We start from the raw sequence: 22,996 nt of genomic DNA, 5'->3' as shown, positions 1-22,996 counted from the left end.
CCACCCCAAGTCCAGTCCTTCCCGCTTCTGCCCATTCCCACCCCCAGGAAGGAGCTTGGAGGCAAAGTCACAGCCCCCCAACCTCTCCCCGAATACCACCCTTTCAGCAACATGAGACACCAACAGAGGCTTTGAAATGAAAATGCTTGTCCCTGTCTTTTCATCACATTCTCAGATAAGGTTAAACTCTTCATGTGCCAGAAGAGGATGGAGAGTGGGGAAATTTTATTCTCCCTCAGTCCAGAGCACCTGCCTAGGGATGCTGGGTGTTTGTGTTTTATTTTCTCTTTCAGTTACAGAGCTAAACTTTAGCTGAAGCGATTCCCCACAATTAGTGCAGAGTTTGATAGAGACTTGGAGGCCTCTGAAATCTTGGATAGAGGGCTCTGAGATATAATAGTATATAATATAATAGTAATATTAATATTATTATTATTAAAATAGCCATTGTTTATTTAATGTTTACCATGTGCCAGGCAATACACTAGGTTCTTTACGTACAAGGGCTCCCATCTTAAAATGATGAGAGTAAGGCTTTCAAAGCGTACGTGACTTGCCCAAGGTCACACAGCTTGTAAGCAGCAGAGCTGGAATATGACCTGAAGTCTTTCTCCAGGACTTCAGTCTTTTTTTTTTTTTTTTTAATTTTAGGGAAGGCTCTTTTATTTATTTATTTATTTTTTTAATATTTATTTTTGGCTGTGTTGGGTCTTCGTTTCTGTGCGAGGGCTTCTTCTAGTTTCGGCAGGCGGGGACCACTCTTCATCGCTGTGCGCGGGCCTCTCACTATCGCGGCCTCTCTTGTTGCGGAGCACAGGCTCCAGCTGCACAGGCTCAGTAGTTGTGGCTCACGGGCCTAGTTGCTCCGCGGCATGTGGGATCTTCCCAGACCAGGGCTCAAACCCGTGTCCCCTGCATTGGCAGGCAGATTCTCAACCACTGTGCCACCAGGGAAGCCCAGGACTTCAGTCTTAATCACTATTTCTGAAAGCGTGAGCCACAGATTGTCAAAAGTACAGACTCCCAAGCCCCACTTCAGCTCCGCTGAATTCTGATTGCTGGGGTGGGAGAGCTGGGAATCTGTACCTTCAAGCCGTTGCCCCTTCCCCCCTCCTCCCCTCCTCTCCCCCTCCCCCACTGCCCTGCCTTCCAAATTAGGGGATTTGGCTCCTAGCCAAAGTTTTAGAGCCCTCCGCACCAGGCCAGCCCACCCCCACCCCTCCCAGGTTTGCAGGGTCCTTTGGGTGGTAGCTACCTGCATTCTTCTCACCCTCTGCCCTTTGTTGTTATTCCCCTTTCCCTCTCCTTTGTTTTCTGTACATTCCCCAAAAGGGTGAGGCCAGGCAGAAAAACACAGACACAAATGGCTGGGAATTTCCAGCACAGGCTGAATAATAGGCATCTGGGAGCCATGATATACGTGAGTGTGTGTGTGTGTGTACACGCCCTGCTGCCCCTGTGCGACTAATAGCTCAGGAGACCACCTGTGCCCCATTTACTTCTTCTCAGTCATGTGCTTTCCTGGATAAATAATGTTTCAGCTGCTGGGATTAAAGTAAAGATCTAGTGCTAGGCTGGCTTTCCCCAGATGACCGCAAACTTCAATGGCCAGACCCATGCAGGATCTCATTAATCTCACCAAATCGGCTGGTGGTGGTGATGCCTCTGAACCTAGGAGAATTCCAAAGCAGGGAATGTTTTGGAAGAGATGCCCCTCTCTTACCTTCAAGGGATCTGTTGCCCCCAGAGGACAGAACAGAATTATTTATAATGAGCCTCTTGTTTTTTAGCCATACAGGAGTGTAATGTAACATGGTGATCTTCGGCTGTATGACTTTAGGCAAGTTGCTTAACCTTTCCGAGCTTTGATTTTCTCCTCTGTAGAATAGGAATAATAACAATTCTCCTTGTAGGGGAAGATGTCATAAGATAATCCTTGCTGAACACTTAGAAAAATGACGTGCCCATAGTGAGCTCTTGGTAAATTAGAATCTACGATCATGCGATAGATGTTTCCAAAGGGTTCGAAACATCCTATTTCTATTCACTTTTGTTATTGGTTACCCAAACAAGACTTTAGAATTATAGGATGTGTATAAAGAAAAGCAGTCTTCCTGGTTTTCGGTAAAGTAAGATGAAGACATGTTATAGTGTCAGCAAGCAGATAAAAATAATTTGTAATTTGCATAATTTTTTCCCTAAGCTAATAGATGCTGTTCAAATTGGTGTAACTTTTTTCCTCTAAATTGCTTTTGAACTTGGCAAGGTCAAAACTCACGAATCCCAACTAATTAGAAGCAGACTAGCAAGACACCTGAATCTTAGACTTGGACAGAATGGGAAGTTAGTTTCAACATCAGTCTCTCTGAGTTTTTCTGGCTTGCTGCCCCTAGGCATTCAAGAGGGCTGCTCTTCTTGCCGCCTTGGTGTTGGTGAGATGCCACATGACCAGTTCTGAACTGGCAGTGGGAGTAAAGTTTGTCAAACCAGATTCAAACATTTAATTATCGGTGAGAGAGCCTTCAGAACTTTTAGTTCCTTGGGTCCAGAACTTGGCAATATTCCAGAAGATGACAGGTCCATTACCCCAGGTCCCAGGTTCTGAGGATGACTCAGAACCCCCAGCCACAGAAAGAGCCCCAGCAGATCTATGTGGAAGAAACAAAGATTTGTGGTTTTAAACCACTGATTTGAGGCTATTTGTCATTGCAACATAACCTAGCCTATCCTGATTGATGCAGCAATCAGGAAGAAGAAATATATTACTTGGTCTAAGTAGGAGTGACTTGTCAGTAATGTGCATGATGCTGTTAAAAGGCTCGAACCATTCCCTTAACTGGGGTAAACAAGCTTTCCGTTATCAAGCTCACCTCTCTTCACTTGCTCTCTTGGCAGACGGGATGAAGTTCATCCTTAGCCCACCAGCTGTCAATGGATTTATCTGGGATTCTCACTGAGTGGAGCTGGAAAGGAGAAGGGTTTTGTAGTTGCTTTGAGATACACTGATACTCGGGAGTTCTAATGACTCAGATACGCTGGTGATCACTGCAGCAGACAAGGAAGTAAATAGAGAGAAGAATATTAAAATGATTGAGCACCAGCTGTTTGCCAGATGATCTACATTAACCAGTCTTTCACGTACCTCCTAAGCCCAGAAGCCCAACCAGGGTAACCTAGGCCTGTTGGCACAGAAATCAAGCATAGTTCTAGGGACTGACAAGTGCACGTTCCGTGTCTTTGTTTTCCTAGAGGATTTCAACTGGCCCGCTGGCTCCAGGCTCATTTCCCCTGATGCTGGTTCCCCCGTTCTCACTCCATGCCCCCACATCACCTTTGGCACACATTTTTTTTTTTTTTTAACATCCTCAAGTCAATCTTCTCTCTCATACCTCTGAGCCATTGCACTGGCTGTTCTCTCTTCCTGGAATAACTTCCCCCTTCACTGTTGCCCTGGCCAACTCCTACTCATCCTTTGGTCTCAGCTTAGATGTCACTTCCTCCAAGAGGCCTTCCCTGACTTAGCTTAACGAAGGCTCCCTGCCACGGGTACTCACCTCACCTGCGCCCATTATATCCCTCACGTGACCCAGCTTGTTTCATGGTGCTTCCGTAAGACCCGTGAGAGCAGGCAAGTGTGTGTCTTCTTCCCTCTGTGCTCCAGTGACCGCCACAGGTCCTGGAAGAAGAGAAAGAGGGGAAGGGCCAGGGCCCACAGCTGTCTGTGTCCATTGGCCCTCTCTGACCTGGTGCCTGTGCCACACCCCTTTCTGATTTATTCAAAGCCCGCCCATCCATGGCGGGAAGGTGCATTTCAAGGCATTTCCTGGTGAAAATATTTAACGGCCTCAAAGGGATGTCAGAGACTGAAAGTGGCCTTCTGTGACGATGTGTTCAAGTCACCCCGGAAACTCTCTGACCCTCCGGCGTCTTATCCTGGTCAAGAAATTGCTCCTCAGGCCCAGCAAGGACCCCTGGGAAGCCTGGACTGGGTCAAGGCTCTGACTGTCACCCAAACCCACAGAGGGATGAGCAGGTGGAGGGGGAACCGAGCATCCCTGGGATCTCAGGAGTCTCAGCGTGGGCGCTTCTGCCTGCCTGGCCATTTTCCCGGGTCTTCCCTTCTCCTCCCCACCCCTGGTTCTCACTGTCCCTGTGCGGCCCGTTTCCTCGTTTTTATATATCATCATGACTGCCAGCGACGTGATGGAGTTGAAGTCCCGTCTGCGTGAGCACTGAGAGGCCAGGTACGTAGGCCCGGGTCCTCTTTCCAGGGTGCCAGGAGCAGTGGGGCCCCTGGGCGGGATGGGGAGCAGGTGAAGGAGGAGGAGTCATTCATTTATCGCCAGAGACGCCGGTGAACAGGATACTGGCCTCGTCCTCCTCGGGGGCTTCACTGTCCCTGTCACACGCCACTGCGTGCCTTCGAATGAGTTTTCTCATTTAATCCCTTCCTCGGGTTTCAGATGATGTCCTACTAATAGGAGCCCCATTTTCTAGATGGAAGTGCTGAGGCACAGACCGATTAAGGGAACTTACCTTGACCAACAGCAGGCAGTCCAACTCCAGACACCCCACTCTACTTTTTGTAAATTGTAGTATAGTTATTGTATGCAACAGCATACAATGTAAAAAGAAAGAAATACATGGATACCTGTCAACACACATGACTCTCAAGTTCAACACTACAAGATGTGAAAGTACAGATACAGTATGACAGTGTTAATATGAAGCGTAAAAACATGCATAAACAGTGCTATATATTGTTTAGGGACATACACATATTAGTAAAATATGAAGAAATGCATGGGACTAATGGATGCCCAATTCAGTTTTCTCTAATGCATAGAGGGATGGAACAGGAGAGGCACACGGGGCCACCGTGAGCAGTAATATTGACTCTTACCTGGTGGCGAGTTCATGGGTATGGTTAATGGTGCTGGTGTCCCGCCCGGAGCCCCACTCCCTCTGGCTGCTTTTGCTTCTAACTCTCACTTTAGAGCCCCCGCGGGGCCAGGCAGAAGCTCCCTGGGGGGCTGTGCCTGACGTCACACCTTCTCTGGGCTTCCATCCCTTCCCTGCCCTCATTCCCATGCTCCTCCCCATCTCCCCTGAGAGCACATCCTTAATGAGCCCAACCTCAGACATCGGAGAGAGCCAGTCACCCTGCTCCCCAGCCTGTACCCCACAGGGAGGGCAGGGATGAGGGGGAGCTGGCTGGGGGAGGAGAGGTCGGACAGGCTAAGAAAAACTTCAAGGAGTAGATGGTACAGATACCCAGCTCCCTAAGGACATCTATACATTCAATGTGATCCCAATAAAAATACCAAATTATTTTTGGAGTTAAATTAGGTAGTTTTAGTTTCATCTAAAAAAAAAAAAAAAAACAATGAGTCTGGAGAGTTGATGGGACGAGGCAAGGCAGGAAGGAGGGAGATGCTGAAGCAAGTGGGGTTGAGGGGAAAGCCCCGCGTGTGGTAGGACAAGCCACAACCCACGTGGCTGGGCCCGGAGGGCTGCTGAGGCGCCGGCTTCTCTCTGGAAAGGGAACAGGGCCTTAGCCTCCTCTGGGGGCTCATACTTCCCAGGTCTGGACCCTGCTCAGGAGTGGCCACACCCCTTCTGCACCATCAGCCCTCACTGGGGGAGCCATGATCCACGCAGGACTGTGCCACGTGTCGAATGGCCCAACGCCGCTGCTCTTGTCCCTGTTGGCTTGTCTGCAGTGACTCAGATTGGACAGGAATGCGGGGAAACCCCTAGACTTTCAAAGAGACCAGATCCACCAGGCTCCTTAGAAAGGGTGCCATGTTCTCCTTCCAGGATGCTGGGCTCTGAGCGCTGACCCTGGTGCTGAACAAACCTTTCTTGGGAGCACGAGGGTCAGATTGGATAGGAAGGACCCCACCCCCACCCCCACCCCCAACCCCCCCAGACAGGCTGCCAGGCTCGGAGCAGGCTGCAGCAGACCTCTGACATCCGAACGAAAGATCCGTCATTGCTCCCTGAGGGCTGAGTGCCTTGAACCGGTCACTCGGCAGCACAGCCTGGAATTGTCCCAGTGCTGTCAAGAGACCAAAGACCTGCCTGTGAAATAACTTGGAAACTGGGACAAATGCTCCCCAGAAAGAGAGAGTTGGACTCTAGCAGTGAATAAAAGGAACTGTTTTACAGGGCTGGAGCAGGAGCCCAGATGGAGTGCTAAAGCCCAGGCACGAGAGAGAGTGAGACAAGTCCATCACCGGTAAGAGTGAGACTGCATGAGAAGTGCTTCTGTACTCTGCCCCCGGAACAATATCAGCTATTATTCATCCACTCACTGAATTCTACCAGTATGTAGAATATGGCCCACTATGTGCCAGGGGATATGCTTCACTGAAAGGCCTTTGTCCCGTGGAACTTACATTCCAGTGGGGATGGGGGTAGGGGGATACGGGTAGGAGACAGGCAATGAACAGCAGGCAGAATAAGTAAGTCAGTGGTATAGTATGTTTGAGGGTGGTAAGTATTACAGCAAAAAGAAAAAGAAAAAATAGAGCAGAGGAAGAGGTGGGGGTGGGTTGCAGTTTTAAATAGGGTAGACCTCACTGAAAAGTGACATTTAAGTAAAATTTGAAGGAGGTGAAGGAGCGAGGCACACAGGTATCCAGGGCAAGAACATGCCAAAGTTAGCAGGGTAGGGATGGGTGCAGAGCATGCAGGGCCTTGAAGCTGCCGTGGGGTCCTTGGTTTTTCCTCTGAGTGCGATGGAAAGCCATGGAGATGCTCTGATCAGAGGACACTCACGTTCCCTGTGGCAGCTGTGCTGACAATAGACTGTAGGGAGCAAGGATGGAGGTGGGGAGACGGCCAGGAGGCAGTGTAGGAATCCAGGGGAGAGATGATAGGCTCTGGATGGATTCTGGAGTCAGAGCCAGGCGATCACCGGACAGATGGGAAGTGGGGGGTGAGAGAAAGAGGCGTCAAGGATGGCACCCAGGTTTCTGGCCAAGTAACCGGACGGAAGGGGCTGGCAAAGAACAGAGGAGGAGCAGGTGTGGGAGTGAATGGGAATGGGGAATTCAGTTTTGGACTTGGTGGTTTGCGACATCTGTTTGACACGTTGAGTAGGCAGCTGATATACAAGTCTGGAGTTGGCGGGAGGAATTTGGGAGTCATTGGCATAGAGATGATATTTAAAGTCAGGAACACGTACTGTTTGCCAGATATAGGCACTAAGGCAATTGATGAGAACTCAAACCTTCTAATGCAGTTACTATTATTATTTTCATTTTATAGATGTGGAACCTAGGCTCAGAGGGAAATGACTTGCCTGAAATCCCACAACTTGCCGATGGCAGAGCTAAATTCAAACCCGGGTTACCTGACTGTGAGTCTTTGTTCCCAGCCCCTCGGCTCCACAGTGACCCCCTTGCTTAATCCGTTATGGCATGCCATATATGAGAAATGGGTAGAATTTGGTTTGCGGAGAAGGGGATGGGTAATCTAGAAAAGCAGAGGACAGGAGCCGCAAACCCAGGCACAGAGTATAAGGTGAACCCTGGGGATCCGTGAGATGAGACTGACTAGGGAGGGATGGATCAGATTGACAGTAGGGCTTAAAGACTGGCCTGAAGAGTTTCTAGTGGAGGCAGAAGGAAGCAGGGAGCCATCGATGGTTCTTGAGGGGGGCAGTATGTCGTCAGAGCAGCCCTTGAGAAAGACCTATCAGACATAAGCATGCAGGTGGGTGGTGTCTAGAAGACCAGAGAGGAGGAAATAGGATTGGAAATTGTTGATACAGTCTGGGTGTGAAGGATTCATGTTGAGCCAGTGGGAATGAGAGGAAGTGAGAAAGCTGAGCGTTGCCTGACGACATCGCTGAGCAGAGTCTGTGCCTGATGCAATGTGGGGGCTGGAGGCGAGGAATGAGTCAAGGGCAAAGTTTCAGACCAGTGAGGCAGATGGGGAGGTAGGGAATGATATTGGCTTGAACAGAAAAGAGGGAAGTTGGTGGAAAGGGAACTTGGTTCTGCCTTTCTGGTTCTTGAGGCTGAGTGAGCCGTGAGTGGACAGCTTTCTTCCTCTCTGGGGCTCACAGTCAGTGTGGGTGACAGACGTGCACAGAGCCGGCTAGATCGCAAGGCAGAGAGAGCTAAGGCAGCTGACAGTGCCGGCAAGAGGAGGCCAGAGGATGGGGTGGAGTCCAGGGGTGTGTGTTTGATCTGTCACCGGCAGAGGCTGGGGACAGAGATTTAGGAAGCATCCATTCCAAGATCAAAGACCTGAGTGGAGACATCAGGGAGGGAGAAAGGATTGCTTGAGGTGAAAACACACCCTAGGACAGAGCTCCGGGCATGCTTCTGCCACAGGCTAGCTCTGTACCCTTGGAACAGTTTCTTTTTCTTTTTTTTTTAAATTAATTAATTTCTTTTAACATCTTTATTGGAGTATAATTGCTTTACAATGGTGTGTTAGTTTCTGCTGTATAACAAAGTGAATCAGCTATACATAAACATATATCCCCATATCTCCTCCCTCTTGCGTCTCCCTCCCACCCTCCCTATCCCACCCCTCTAGGTGGACACAAAGCACTGAGCTGATCTCCCTGTGCTATGCAGCTGCTTCCCACTAGCTATCTGTTTTACATTTGGTAGTGTATATATGTCCATGCCAATGCCACTTCTCACTTCGTCCCAGCTTACCCTTCCCCGCCCCCCCATGTCCTCAAGTTCATTCTCTATGTCTGTGTCTTTATTCCTGTACTGCCCCTAGGTTCTTCAGAACCTTTTTTTTTTTTTTTTAGATTCTATATATATACTTGTTAGCATACGGTATTTGATTTTCTCTTTCTGAAGTGGACCAGTTTCTTAACCACCGTGGTTGGCCCCCAGTTTCCTCATCTGTAAAATGTAGATAATAATAGCTCTTACCTCCTAGGGCTGTTGTGAGGACAAAGTAAACCCATCCATGCATCCACTCACCCATAAACGTAACTGCTAAGAATCTCGCCCAACCTGGGGTGAGAGCTCAGGGATGTTACTGAGGAGAGGAGCCCACAAAGAGCTCAGGCAGGAGCCATGTGTCGAATCCCATGGGGAGGAATGTCAAGAAGGGAAGCGGGTTCTCGGTGATGACAAGGAGACTCATCAAACCAGCTGGGGATGAAGAACTTTACATATATCATCTCAGTTCATTTTCCCAGCAATACCATGAGGGAGAGTCTACCAACATGTCCATTTTACAGATGGGGACAGTGAGGTTCATAGTCTTGTTCTTGGGTCACACAACCAGGGACAGATAGATGAAGGACTGGGGCTGTAGGTAATGCTTCCAGAGCACCTGCTGGTAACCACTGCCCCACACTTCCCTCTGTGAGGGGATGGGAAGTTCAAGGAGTGGCCATGGAGGGGGTGATGTTGAGAGGCCTAGAGAGAGTCACTTCCCCAGAGTGTCAGTGCCAGAAGCCACAGTCTAAGAATTAAATCACACGTGGGTCAAGAGGAAATTGGTAGTGGGAGATGTAGACCACACATAGGAGAAGTTTGGTCCTGAATAAAAGGGGAACTAGGAGGACAGTGTGCTGGGGGTTAGGAGAGAGGGGAGTTGGGGGCAAGGAGAGGTTTTATGGAACCAGAGAAATGGGATCATGTCATCAGCAGAGGGGAAGGGGACCGTGGGGTGGGAGATTGTGAGGAGCCAGGAGGTGGGAGTGTAATGGAACGAAGAAGGACCTTCTGGAACGAAGAAGGGATGAGATCAAAGCCACAGTTGAATCAATTTAGGTTTGGCAAGAGGCAGGAAATGGCCACAACCCACAAGGAAGCTGTGAACTAGATTGGAAAAAGAATCAAAGAGTGCCTTGGTTGGGTTCCTCCACCTCATCCATGACAGAAGGATTCAGGTGTATCTCATGAACCGATGGGACACACTAGATCAAAAATCACTTGTCCTTGGGACTTCCCTGGTGGTGCAGTGGTTAAGAATCCGCCTGCCAATGCAGGGGACACGGGTTCAAGCCCTGGTCCGGGAAGATCCCACATGCCACGGAGCAACTAAGCCCGTGCACCACAACTACTGAGCCTGCGCTCTAGAGCCCGTGAGCCACAACTACTGAAGCCCACGTGCCTAGAGCCCGTGCTCCGCAACAAGAGAAGCCACCGCAATGAGAAGCCCGCGCACCGCAATAGGAAGCCCGCGCACCGCAACAAAGAGTAGCCCCCGCTCGCTGCAACTAGAGAAAAAAGCCCACACGCAGCGACAGAGACCCAACACAGCCAAAAAAAAATTTAAAAAGTCACTTGTTCTGGGGTGAAGGAACCACTAGATAGAATGGAAGCTGGGCCCAAGCTGTACTTCAGAAATGTGTAAGTGTCCATCCATCCATCCATCCATCCACACATCCATGCGTCAATTCACCCATCCATGCATCCACTCACCCAGCCATCCATCCATCCATCCATCCCTCATTCGTCCATCCATTCACCCATCCATCCAACCACCCACCTCTTCATCCATTCAATAAGCATATTTTATGGAGTACTTACTGGGTGCTAGTCCTGGAGGTACAAGCTGAAAGAAGCCCCATAGCACAGGGAGATCAGCTCGGTGCTTTGTGTGACCACCTAGAGGGGTGGGATAGGGAGGGTGGAAGGGAGATGAAAGAGGGAGGGGATATGGGGATATATGTACACATATAGCTGATTCACTTTATTATACAGCAGAAACTAACACAACAATGTAAAGCAATTATACTCCAATAAAGATGTTAAAAAAAAAAAAAAGAGAGAGAGATCCTGTTTTCAAGGAGTTCACAGCAATAAACCAGCCATCACAATGTAATGGAAAGAGAGCATAATGGGGAAGTCAGTGACCTATGATGACACAAAGGAAAATTGGAGCTGAAGGAAGGAAGTGAGAGTTTAAGCTGTGATCTGAAGGAGGGTAGGAATGAAAGGTGGTGGGGTGTGGGGAGCAGAGAGAGTGTTCTAGATGGGAAGCAGGGGACAGGCTGTGCAAAGGCTTGAGTAGTGTCAGTGAGAGCCTGGCATTTTCAAGGAACTGAAAAATCATCGATGTGGCTGGAAAAAAGTGACATGGTAGGTGGCAGGGCTGGGCACAAAAGTTGAGGCTGAGAAGTCGGTGGGAATCTGGACCTCATCCTGAGGGTAATGAAGGATTTTGCAAGGGGAGAGCCTTGCTGACATTTGTGTTTAGGGAAGATCACTGGGCTTTAGAGAGGATGGACCGGAGGGCAAGGCTGGGAGCGGGGAGATGAGTGTGGGGCCGTGGTCCAGCAGAGAGATGCAGGGGTGGCCATGTGGATGGTGAGAAGGAAATGGATTCAAGACATGTCTAGGTGGCCGACTCAGTAGGAGGGGAGTGGGGGAAGAACCCAGGGCAGGGATGACCCTTGCGTTTCTGACCGGAGGAACCAAGCAGACCCGCAACCTGTCAGGAACAACGGACATCAGTGCATCAGTGAGTACATCAGGCCCTCAGGGCAGGGGAGTGGGACATATCTTGGGACTGGAGGATGGAGATAACTTTGGGGACCTGCACACCTCGGCCCCCATGGGCAGGGCAGGGCAGGACGAATCTAGCTTCAGCTGCCAGAGGATGGAACTGAGTAGACAAAACGCTCCATCTCCTGCAGGAGACCCTGGGCCTCAGCTGACATGGGTGTGACCCACAGTGACAACTTTGCTGCCCCAGCGACAACTGTGCAATTTGAAGATGATAAAGAGCTTCCACACCCCAGCAACCCGGTCCCTGCTCGGTGGCTTGGGGCTAAGTTTTGGGGGGTGTGACAGCAGCATCCCTGGTTCCCGCCCAGCCCGTGGTAGAGCCAGGGGTGGGCCAGGAACCCTCCCTCCCTCCTTCACCTGAAAGGAAGCCGGAATCAGGCTGGTCCGGCTCCTTCAAGCTAGATCTGGGGCGGGGCATGTTGACCCTGCTAGCTGGTTTTACCCTCGAGGGACTGCCCGTGGCAGCGGTGGCAGGGCTGGGGCAGGAGGGGTGGCAGGTGAATAGGCAGGTGTCTGGGCGGCTTGAGGCAGAGGTGTTGAGACCTCTGGAAGCCTCGCCACTTCCTCCCGCTCCGATGCAATTCCCCTGTGATGCCCTTCTCTTAGCAGGCCTGTATCTGGCCTGCTTCCCTGCCTGTGCCCGCCCCCTTCCTCCATCTGGAGCGCCCCCTCCCCTGCGGCCCCTCTCAGCCTCCCTCCCTCTCCCTCTTCCAGGGCGCATTCCTGATCCCCCTGACAGACCTTCGAGGCCACATAGCACCATAAAGGCCTTTTGAGACCCTTATCACAGGCCCACCCTCCAGGACACTCATCTGGAAGGTCCCTTGGAGTTTGTTTCACAGCTGGGAGAACCAAAGGGGAATAAGTGGGTTAATCCCTGGTGAGGAAACCACCTCAAAAATGTCCCTGGTCACTTCTGTCTCTCGCAAGTTAGGCTGAGAGATGCACTCATCCCTCCAGGCCCTCTCCCCACACCCCGGTTCCTACGCCGTGTCACCAGCTTGCCTTTCCGTCCTGTACTCACTGAGTCAAGGCTCGTTGCGAGCCCGCTGTATGGCAGGCACTGTGCTTGGCGCTGGGGACACACACGGTGGTAAAGAAAGCAGACACGCTCCTGTCACCACGGAGTTTACTGTCTCGGTGTCACATCCAGGCCATCTTCCCCACTAGGGTTCCGTGCTGTTTTCCCCATTTATCTCTGCACCTTTGCTCCGTGCTCCCCTCATGTGAAATGCCCACCCCTCCTCTTGGTATGAGTCCTCCCACCCGCCCGGCCCAGCTCACTGGCTGCAGCCTCCTTGGGGCCTCCAACGTGGCCAACCTCTCCCCGCACCCAGGCCCTGCAGCCCTTTACCTCACCTGCACATTCCCCTGTGAGGCCAGGCCTTGTTTCTCCATGCTCACTTCCTGCGAACTCCCCCAAGGGCACGGGTGCCATCTTGCCTCTGCCCGCCCCATAGCCCTGGCACAGTGCTGGGCAAGTGGCAGGGGCTCCCTGACACACATGCTGCTCTGTTCCCCGTCCCTGGCTAGGCAGGCTGCGCCTGCCCACAGCCAGTCCGGAACCCTCTGCTCCTGCTCCTGTAACCTGTTCCCTAGAAGGGACAGGGCAACTTGGGTTCTTCCAGAGAAAAGTTCTGAGTCTGTGGCGAAACAAGGGAAACTCGAAACCCACTCAGGGGGTTCCCCAGCAGTGGGTGCTGGGGCGGCCTCGCTGTTAATAAAGCTGCTAATCATCATCATAACCGTTTACTGTTGTCCAACAGAGAAGAGCCCCAGTGGGAGGTGGAGTGTCCACAAGACGGGGGGCAGAAGCCACTAGGCAGAGGGCATGGGCAGCAGAGAGGATGCAGAGACTTCCATCCAGGAGGGGCTGCATCAGCAAACATGCCCCCTCTGCGTCCTCCAGGACACAGGCCCTCCCCGAGCACCTCTGGGCTTTTGTGTTTCCTTTCTGTCTCCAGGCCAGAGCTTCCCCTCCTCAGCCAGGGTGGCTGAGGGCACCAGCACCCCTTCCCCAGCTGGGCCTGTTCTCTTCTGACTCAGCAGGAGGGGGGCTGCTGGGCACTCCTCTGTGGGGGGTACAGGTTGCCCCCTCATCTGTAGGAAGCTGGTGCCAAAGATGTGCACAGACAGGAAGATGCCACTATCCTCCCCTCTGCTCCACTGCATGTGCAAATGGAAACCTGCCCCGGGGATAGGAGGAACGGCCAGCGGGACAGGCTGGGGGCAGAAAACCCTCTGGGCTGTGGCTTGAGGAGTGGGTGGGGTTAGGGGGTCTCTGGCAGGCGATGTGACCTTAAGAGAAGCAGACAAATTGTCCTCCACTAAGGGAGGACCCCATCTTTCTCAGACCTACAGTCTTGGTGGGGCCTCCTGAGTCCCCCTACAGGAAATGAAACTGAGGCCCAGAGAGGGTCTGTGAGCTTCCTAAGGTCACACAGCAAGGCCACGAGAGAGCATCCCACCCACAGGGTGGTTCTACCATGGACAGGAGGACTCCCCCAACGAGGAAATGAAGCAGCCCAGCCTGGGGGAGGTGGCCCTGGGGGAGGAGGAAGAGCACATGACCTCCTCCTATGATCTAGTCCAGCGTCATGGTTTCCTTTCACAGGTGAGCCATGAGGGCTGATGAGGTTATAGTCTGAGATCTGTTCCTGGTAGAGTTGGGTTTCAACAAACAGCGCCTGATTTTAAACTACCCTACAAAACTGAAGTAATCAAAACAGTATGGTACTGCACAAAAACACATAGATCAATAGAACAGAATAGAGAGCCCAGAAATAAGCCCACACTTATATGGGCAATTAATCTGCAACAAAGGAGGTAAGAATACACAATGAGGAAAAGACAGCCTCTTCAATAAATGGTGTTGGGAAAGCTGAATGACTACGTGCAAAAAAATCAAACTGGACTACTTTCTCACACCCTATACAAAAATAAGCTCAAAATGGATTAAAGACTTAAATGTAAGACTTAAAACCATAAAGCTCCTAGGAGAGAACATAGGCTCAGTTCATGCTCTCATGAACTGAGAAATAACCAGTATTGGCATATAACCTGTACTTTTTATCTGTGTGCATAGATTACATTTTTAATGTACAGTTTTATAAAATATACCATATATGCTGTTTAAAAAACATAAAAAAGAGAACATAGGTAGTACACTCTTTGACTTTGGTCTCAGTAATATTTTTTTTGGATAGGTCTCCTCAGGCAAGGGAAACAAAATCAAAAATAAACAAATGGAACTACATCAAACTGAAAAGTTTTGGCACAGCAAAGGAAACTATCAACAAAACAAAAAGGCAGCCTACTGAATGGGAGATTATATTTTCAAATGATATATCTGATAAGGGGTTAACACCCAAAACATACAAAGAACTCATACAACTCAACATCAAACAAACAAACAAAAACCAACCTGATTAAAAAATGGGTAGAGGAACTGAATAGACATTTTTCCAAAGGAGACATACAAATGGCCAACCGGCACGTGAAAACGATGCTCATCTTCACTAATCATCAGGGAAATACAAATCAAAACCACATGAGCTATCACCTCACACCTCAGAACGGTTATAATCAACAAGACAACAAGTAACAAGTGTTGGTGAGGGTGTGGAGGAAAGGGAACCCTTGTGCACTGTTGGTGGGAATGTAAGTTGGTGCAGCTACTGTGGAAAACATTATGGAGGTTCTTCAAATAATTAAAAATAAAACTACCATGGAATCCAACAATTCTACTCCTGGGTATTTATCTAAAGAAAACAAAAACACTAATTTGAAAAGATATATGCACCCCTATGTTTATTGCAGCATTATTCATAACAGTCAAGATATGGAAGCAACCTAAGTGCCCATCAATAGATGAATGGATAAGGAAGATGTGGTATATATATACATATAAAAAAGAATGAAATAAAAAAGAATGAAATCTTGCCATTTGTGACAACATGGATGCACCTAGAAGGTATTATACCAAGTGAAATAAATCAGATAGCGAAAGACAAATACCATATGATTTCACTCACATGTGGAATCCAAAAAACAAATGAACAAACATAATAAAACAGAAACAGACTCATAGACACAGAGAACAAACAGGTGAATGCTAGAGGGGAGAGGCGCAGGGGGATGAGTGAAATAGGTGAGGGAGATTAAGAGGTACAAACTTCCAGTTTGCAAAATAATTGAGTCACTGGGATGAAATGTGCAGCATAGTGAATATAGTCAATAGTATTGTAATAACTTTGGTGATTTTGTAATGTATAGAAATATTGAAACGCTATGTTGTACTATTGGAACTAACAGTGTTACAGGTCAATTAGAAACAAAAACAAAACAAAACAAAAACAACAGCACCTGCTGTTGTTTTCATCACTGGTAATGAAATGGTAATAATGGCTCAGTTATTAACACAGAGCTGACCCTGAGAGGGTCAGATGCACCAGACACCCTGTTGCAGGGGTGGGTGGGTGGGTGTCATTCTGAGCTGCCTCTGGTTGCTCAGGGACGGGGTGGAGTCAGGCCTAGACCCCACGTGTCAGAATCAAAGTCCAGGGTGGCCCTGGTGAGATGCAGCCTGTGGAGGTGGGCATAGGACCCTCCTTCTAGCTAAGGGACTCCCATAATCTGGTTCGGGGGGAGCCCTGAGCAGACTGTTGGCCATTTTCTCTGGTGGCCAGGAGACTGACCTGATGCAGGGATGCTGTAGCCCATGGGGTTCGTGGAAATTCTGCTCAGGGCCTGGCTGGGACTGGACCCTGACCACATGCCCAGTGCAGACTTGGCTCTGCTAGGAGCCAGAGGGAACTTGGCTTCCCAATCTCTACAGATTGGGACTACATGGTGATTCAAACCTGCTGGGCTCTGGCCTTCTGTGGTCCAGGGCCCAGCTTAGGGAAGGACCCACAACCAAGTCTGTCTGGGCGTCAGACCTTTCTCAGAATGAGACGGAGCTCTCCCTGCAGAGAGACGCCGTGTGCCCGTGCAGCCTGCCGACCGCCTGAGGAGGCCTTCCTGGCACCCTGAAGCCCCTCCGGGCCCAGGTTAAGCAGCCCCTCTTGGCCCCTGCCTGGCCGTCCTCCAGCCCAGGGCACCGTGCGTGAAGGAGGCTCGCCAGCCTCAGAGCAGGGGTGCACGCAGCTTAGGATGGAGGCTTTTTGGTTCTGCTAATTGAGGAACCAAGAAATGTCTCCTGTGAAAGGAGAAGTGTGTCACGGCCCCCGGACACACATAACCCACCTCTGTCCCCAGCTGAGTGTCTATTCTCTGGAAAGCCGCAAATATTCCAAGACTGGGCTTCTGCCGAATCACCTCAAATGCGTAGAACTCCATGGGTCTAGGGAAGGATGTGGGGGGAGGTGACAGGAGGCGGGGCAAGATCCCCAAAGACGTTAAATAGGTCACCTCCGCACTTGGTGCTCATCCTGGTCTCCCCTGAGCAAAGAGACCCACACACAGAGACCTTCTCCTGGGTTCCCGGCACCATGACCTCCCTGAAGATGCTGCTCCTGGCCGCCCTCCTCCTGGGGGCTTCCCTGCAGGACACCCACGCAGGTGAGGGCAGATCAGAGGCGGCAGGAGGAAGGGACACAGGGCAAGGAGGAGTGGGGGCACTGAGGCTACAGCAGCTGCACACACACATTATTCCTACACCCCACTTATTCCTACAAAGATGCGAGAGGCCAGCAGCAATAGGATTTTGAGGGAGGCATTCAAAGGAAAATGATGATGATGAGAAGGAGGAGGAGGAGGAGGAGGAAGAGGATGGAGATGAGGACGAGGAGGAGGATGCCCCAGGACTTGGGGCTCAGCTTCCGAGGAACAAAGTACTTGCATGTCTCACACTGCAAAGGTTGTGAGGCAATGACTGTGGTTGTGTTTTGACAGTGGAAAAGGAAGAATTCTCACAAGTATTTGTTAGAGTCTATTTTATTAATGGGTCTTATATACAATGAGAGGATCAGCATTAAGGCAGGAGAATTGGTTCCCAGAGCAGGTGAAAAGAGAGATTTTTATACTCAGTTGGGAAAGGAAGACTGAGATAAGATTGTTACTTTAGAAATAAAGCTGGTTAGCGCCCTGCGTGGTGACATGGTGACACAGCTGCAGTCTTCGGGGTTATCTTAATGGGGTGATCTTCAGAGTTGGCTGCACGTTCACTCTCACTTCGTAAAACGCTGGGCCTGGTCAGCTCCGTGTTAGTCAAACCAAGTTCCACCCCCAAAGTGGTCAGAGGACAGTCAGAGGCTTCCTAGAAAACACTCTGTCACGGCCTTAATTGAAGTCACAGATTACCAGCTTGCCAGTTAGCAAGTGTTGGATATTTTTTCTTGTGCAAAGATGAGGACCCTGAGTCCCAGGAAAGTGTGTTCACACCTCGGACCTCCACTTTCTCATCTGTAGAATGGGGTAGTGACAGCACCTGTCTCCAGATGTGCTTGAGGGCTGAAGGGGCAGCGGTAGCAAAGGCTCAGCCCAGAGCCTGGCCCAGAGTCAACATTTGGTGATTCGGGGCTGGTCTGAGTGTGAGCACACACAGATGCACACACATGCAGAAACACACATATATGCACAGACTCCCCAAACACACACAGATACACACATGCACACACAAAGAGATCTCACACACACAAATATGCACACATACAGACACACACTCACAGGCACACACACAGACATGCATACACAAACCCTCCCATACACAGATACGTGAACAGACAGACACACAAACTCAAAGGGCCCCCCAAAGCACACACAGGACCTCATGCACACAATCGTGCACGCATTGACACACACAGACACACACAGATACACATGTGCAGACCCCTCACATACGCCCTACACAGAAATACAATTACAGACCCCCCCCCACACAAGAGACCCCTCCCAACCACACAGACACACACATGCAGAAATACACACACACGGATCCACCCCGATACCACCGACACACACAGGCACACCAACACACATGCAGATATGCACACACAGACTCCACTCCAGACACACACACACACACACACACACGTGCAGACCCTCACAGCGCCTCCTCCACAACCACAGCCATAGCCATGCACATACCCTCCCCACGCAGACACCCGCAGACACAGCTGCTCCTGCTTTGTTTTCCCCGCAGCTCGAGGAGCCAATGTGGGCCGAGAGTGCTGCCTGCAGTACTTCAAAGGGGCCATTCCTCTCAGGAAGCTGGTGAGGTGGTACCGGACCCCAGGGGACTGTCCCAGGGATGCCATCGTGTGAGTCTGCCTGTCCCCACCCTACCCCTGTCCTGGAAGCTGAGTGTGGGAGAAGGCAGAGCCTGGAGCTCCCAGAAGGGCCACTGGGGAGAGGAGAGGAGAGAGCAGGGCCTTCGTCCCTTGACCCCCTGGCCCTGCTCCTCAGGGCAGCCCCCGTACCCCACACTGCGAGCCCCCAAAGGGCCCCAGGCTGTGAGGTCTAAGCTCTTCATTGATTTATGGGGAAACTGAGGCCCTGAGAGAGATGGGACAGCCCCATATCACAGGGCGGTCAGCGGCCCATGTGGTCACTTCCCAGGCCCTGGGCTTGAGCCCTGAGCACTGGGCCCCTCCCGGGCACCCCTCGTTCCCAGGCCTAGGTGGGTGCAGGCGGTCTGAGGAGGGGGGGGCAAAGTCGTGCAGCCCCAGCTCCCTGGGAGGGCCAGGCCTGGCAGGGACCCCGGGGGGGTCAGGAATCACCGAGGACAGAGCCGGGAGTCTCAGAGCTGCCGCTGATGCCCTGGGTGACTTCAGGCAAGTTCCTGCCCCTCTTGCGGGCTCAGGGTCCTCGTCAGTGCAGGGCGAGGCTGGTCCTGGGCCTCTGGAAGGCCTTCCTGCCCTGAGCTCCCGCACGGTTTTCTCCCTCTGTGTAGGCTGGTGACTCTCCACGGCAGATCCATCTGTTCAGACCCCAAGGACGTGCAGGTGAAAAAGGCAGTCAAGCACTTGCAAAACACCACAAAGCCACGTGACCTGGCCGCGCAGCGGTCCTGACTGCTCCCTGGACCATCTGGAGTCTTCCCGCCTCCACGTTCACTATCCCAGCCCCGAGCTCCCTGGGTCCGGTGGAGGCCTTACAAGGACAAAGAGGCCCCTTGTCCCCTTCTCTGATTAAAGTTTTTCTCCCCCAGTCTGGGTCAGCGTGTTCTGTCCACTCTGGCCTGTCGCCCTGGAAGGGCCCGCAGAGAACATGTAGTCTCGCCCTGTCCAGGTCGGAGAGGGAAACTGAGGCTTTGAGTGTGCAGACCACCTTAATGAGGGGAGGCCCGGGCAGGGGTAGGGCTGAGGGGGCCTGTGGGACGAGCAGGGCAGGGGTGACAAGAGGCCAGCAGGTCCTCCCCTCTGCTGCACGCAGGCAGAAGGGGGACCTGGGAAGGACCGTCTGGATTCTCTCCCATCTTATCTGCCCATGGAGTCCTCCCAGGCCTGCCCCATTCTCCTCCGTGACACCCCAGCTGATGCGGAGCTGAGGACACCCTTCGCCTTAAGCATTTGATCCAATTCCACAAATGGTTCTAGAATTCTTCCGCAGGCCAGGGTTCTGTCAAGTGCTGGGGAGCTCCCTGGCCCAGGGTCTCCCGCAGCCCCTTCCCCATCTCGCCCACCTCCCAGCCCCTACCAAACCCCGCAGCCCAGCCAGGCCCGGTCGGTCTTTGCAAGCCCAGCTCCACCTGCGCCCAGCTCCCTCTCCCGGCTCCACCCCCAGGCCGGCTCCCAGGGCCGGAGCTGCTCCACCGCGTCCCAAGCCAGACCCCCGCGCCCGCTCATCCCCGCTGCCCCCAGCCCTCGTCTCCCGCCCCAGCCCGGCCCCGTGGTTCCTGCCGACCTGAAGTGTGAGCCCCGCCCTACCAGGTGACATCTCACCCAGCCTCAGCCCAAGCCAGCCTCCAGGAAGCTGTCCCTGAGAACAGCTACCCCCGATTCTCTCTCTTGCTCTGATTCCTCCAGCTTTCAGGGACTCTGGGGCAGCCCGAGGGGGTTGTTCTCCCGTCGACTCCTGGGTGGGTCTGTAGTCCTGACTCCTCCGTTAGGCTGGGAGCTCAGTGAGTCTCCCTGGGGACCCCATAGTGCTCAGAAGGATGTGGACCAGGACCCATCCCCAGACCCCTCTGTCGAGGCCCAGCTCAGGACTGGAGCCTTGTGGGGTGGGGGAAGTTAGGGTCTTCGGATTCTAGTTCTGCCTCACTCTCCTGACCAGCTGTAGGCTGTGGCTTCTCTCTCTGGGACGAAGCCTAGGAGCAGGCGCAATGGGTCCTTCTCTCCTGGGATTCTGTGACCTGTGTTGTTTGGCGGGGCTGCAATTGAGTTATTTTCAGGCAAAGCTTATGCCTTCTGCTGCCCCCCTGTGGCCAGTTGTCTTATTGCAGGGCAGATGTCAGAGCCAAGTCCACTTTCGAAGAGGGACAAGAATAAAACAGCAACAGTACTACTACTACTACTAATAAGGCTGATGATGGTGATGAACTGTGAACTTCTCTGTGAACCCAGGGCCTCCTCAGCCACAGGTGGGCTCTTTCCCTGCCCTGGTCCCAAGGAGTATCCCTTGAACAGCTGCCTTGGATCCAGAGTCCTTGGGGCAGCCCAGTCTGAATTCTTTGTGGAAAAATGTCATCTGGATACATGGGGTAAGGGGTGAGAAAAAGATGATCTCAAAATAGGGGGAGGCAAGGAGGAGCCCCTGGGACAGCAAAGGAGAACAAGGGCTGGGGCCCAGATCCCTCGCCCTGCCAGAAAGACACTCAGAGAACATGCATGTAATCCACTGCATTGAAAACTTGCCTTAAAAGAATCAAAACCTTTTTTTCCTAGTGAAATATTCCTCAGAGGCCCATGTTGTGAACTCGGATAAGTGAAGGACTATGAGGAGGTAAGGGGTTACCCGGGGGGAGACCCTGAGAGTGACCGAGCCAGGGGGTGGCTTAAAGGTCCCTCAGTGGGGGAGAGGTGGAGCCAGGGCTGGCAACAAAATGCAGGATTCAGAATCCAAGTGTCTACTAGCAGAGTGAGGGTGCAATGTGGGTGGGGCAAGATGCAGGAGATGGGACCAGCCACCATGTTCCCCTGGGAAGAAGCCATTTTAAGGACTCGTGACTGGGAGACTTCCCATGACAGGCTAGTAGGGAGGTAGGAAGAAAGAGGACAGGGCAGGAACCAGAGAACACAGAACGGTAGGGAGGGGCACTGGTCTCTCATTGTTCCTTCCACCTGAAAAGAGCTTTGCCTCCTCCACGTCTGAAATCCAGTCCCCCTTCAGAGCTCAGCTCAAATGCTGCCTCCCTCAAGAAGCCCTCCCTGGTCTCCTTGGTTGCAGTTGATGTCCCACTCCGTGTCCTCCACCAGCTCCCTGCTCTCACCTCAGCTTTACCACATTGTCCCCTGTAAATATAGATACTTGCATGTTTGACTCACTGATGAGCTCCTTGGGGCAGGTATTTGAGTCAGGCAACTCGGTATTTACTGACTCATTTATAAGGGGGGAAAAGTGCTTTGTGCATAGTGGACATTTGACATATATATTTTCATCAACAAGCCCCCGGGTGAATCCCATGAGGGGCACGTCAAGAAAGAAGCCCTCAGAGGAGCGGTGCCCTGATAACATAACTGGGCTTCAAGCCCGGCCTTGAAGTGGAATTTTGAATTGCGCTGCTCTTTGGTTTCCCACCAGAGGGCGCTCCAGCTCCCAATAAAGATTGAGCCTGATTGACGTCCCTGACCACCAGGGCCCTGGCCTCAGTGCTGTCCCCAGGGGCTGGGGTCACCTACATCCGACTGTAGCTGCTCAGGGCCTCGGGTCAGGGTGTCTGCGGTTGGCCAGTCCTTCTCCTAAGGGAGCAGAGGCAAGGAAACCACAAACGACGCTGCCAGGGGTTAACGAGATGAAGAGGAAGAAGGAAAACCACTGCTGGGAATTGCAGGGCCACTAATTCCAGATGCAACGTGGGCAGTGCTGAGAGCAGTGCGCCAGGGGTGTTCTCACCGTGTTTTCTTAGATTCTGTATTTGTCTATTTGGCATCCATTCATCACAAGTTACACCTCCCCTGTGATCCAGCTTTCGAAGGCATGCAAAAATCATATTGCAAACTCTCCAACCAATCCTGAATCCTCCAACCACTTCCTTTATATAACTCACTCCCCAAATGAATATTTCCCCAAATCACCCAGGGCCGGGTACCAGACAATGAGGGACAGCGCCCACGCCCTGAAGCCCGCTGGAATGACTCCCACAGGCAGTCCTCAATTGCTGACCCTGCCCTGCCTTGCTTTTTCCATGGAAACCCAATAAGGGTTGTGGCCTTGGCTTTCCCCTCGCTTCTCCTTCTGCCCTGCGTGGTGTGGCATGACCCCTTCTCTTAGGAAATGTAAGTAATAAATTCTTCTTTAATGGCATTCAGTCACCTACATACATTTAAATCCCATGGGTACATTTTATTTATTTATTTATTTTTATTGACGTACAGTTGATTTACAAT

At 51.6% G+C, this 22,996-nt stretch overlaps 1 protein-coding gene and 1 long non-coding RNA gene across 2 annotated transcripts; one reads left to right on the top strand and one right to left on the bottom strand.

Annotated features, from left to right (window-relative positions):
* Nucleotides 1-426: 426 nt before the first annotated feature.
* On the bottom strand, nucleotides 427-5,986 carry LOC309617223. Its single transcript, XR_014237811.1, has 2 exons — nucleotides 3,555-5,986; nucleotides 427-3,045 (listed from the first exon to the last, which is right to left on the bottom strand). It is a non-coding gene; the product is annotated as an uncharacterized lncRNA (long non-coding RNA).
* A 9,840-nt stretch (nucleotides 5,987-15,826) lies between these two features.
* CCL17 (C-C motif chemokine ligand 17) lies at nucleotides 15,827-20,071 on the top strand. The gene is made up of 3 exons (XM_082369109.1): nucleotides 15,827-17,066; nucleotides 18,649-18,766; nucleotides 19,399-20,071. The coding sequence occupies exons 1-3, from the start codon at nucleotides 16,859-16,861 to the stop codon at nucleotides 19,517-19,519; spliced, it is 447 nt and encodes a 148-aa protein (XP_082225235.1). The 5' UTR covers nucleotides 15,827-16,858; the 3' UTR covers nucleotides 19,520-20,071.
* The last annotated feature ends 2,925 nt before the right edge of the window (nucleotides 20,072-22,996 follow it).

The sequence above is a fragment of the Balaenoptera borealis genome (genome assembly GCF_965194805.1).
Source record: "Balaenoptera borealis genome assembly, chromosome: 19".
In the NCBI taxonomy this organism is placed as follows: Eukaryota; Metazoa; Chordata; class Mammalia; order Artiodactyla; family Balaenopteridae; genus Balaenoptera; species Balaenoptera borealis.
Note: the sequence above shows the minus strand (reverse complement) of the source record. Positions and strands in the feature narration are given on the sequence as shown.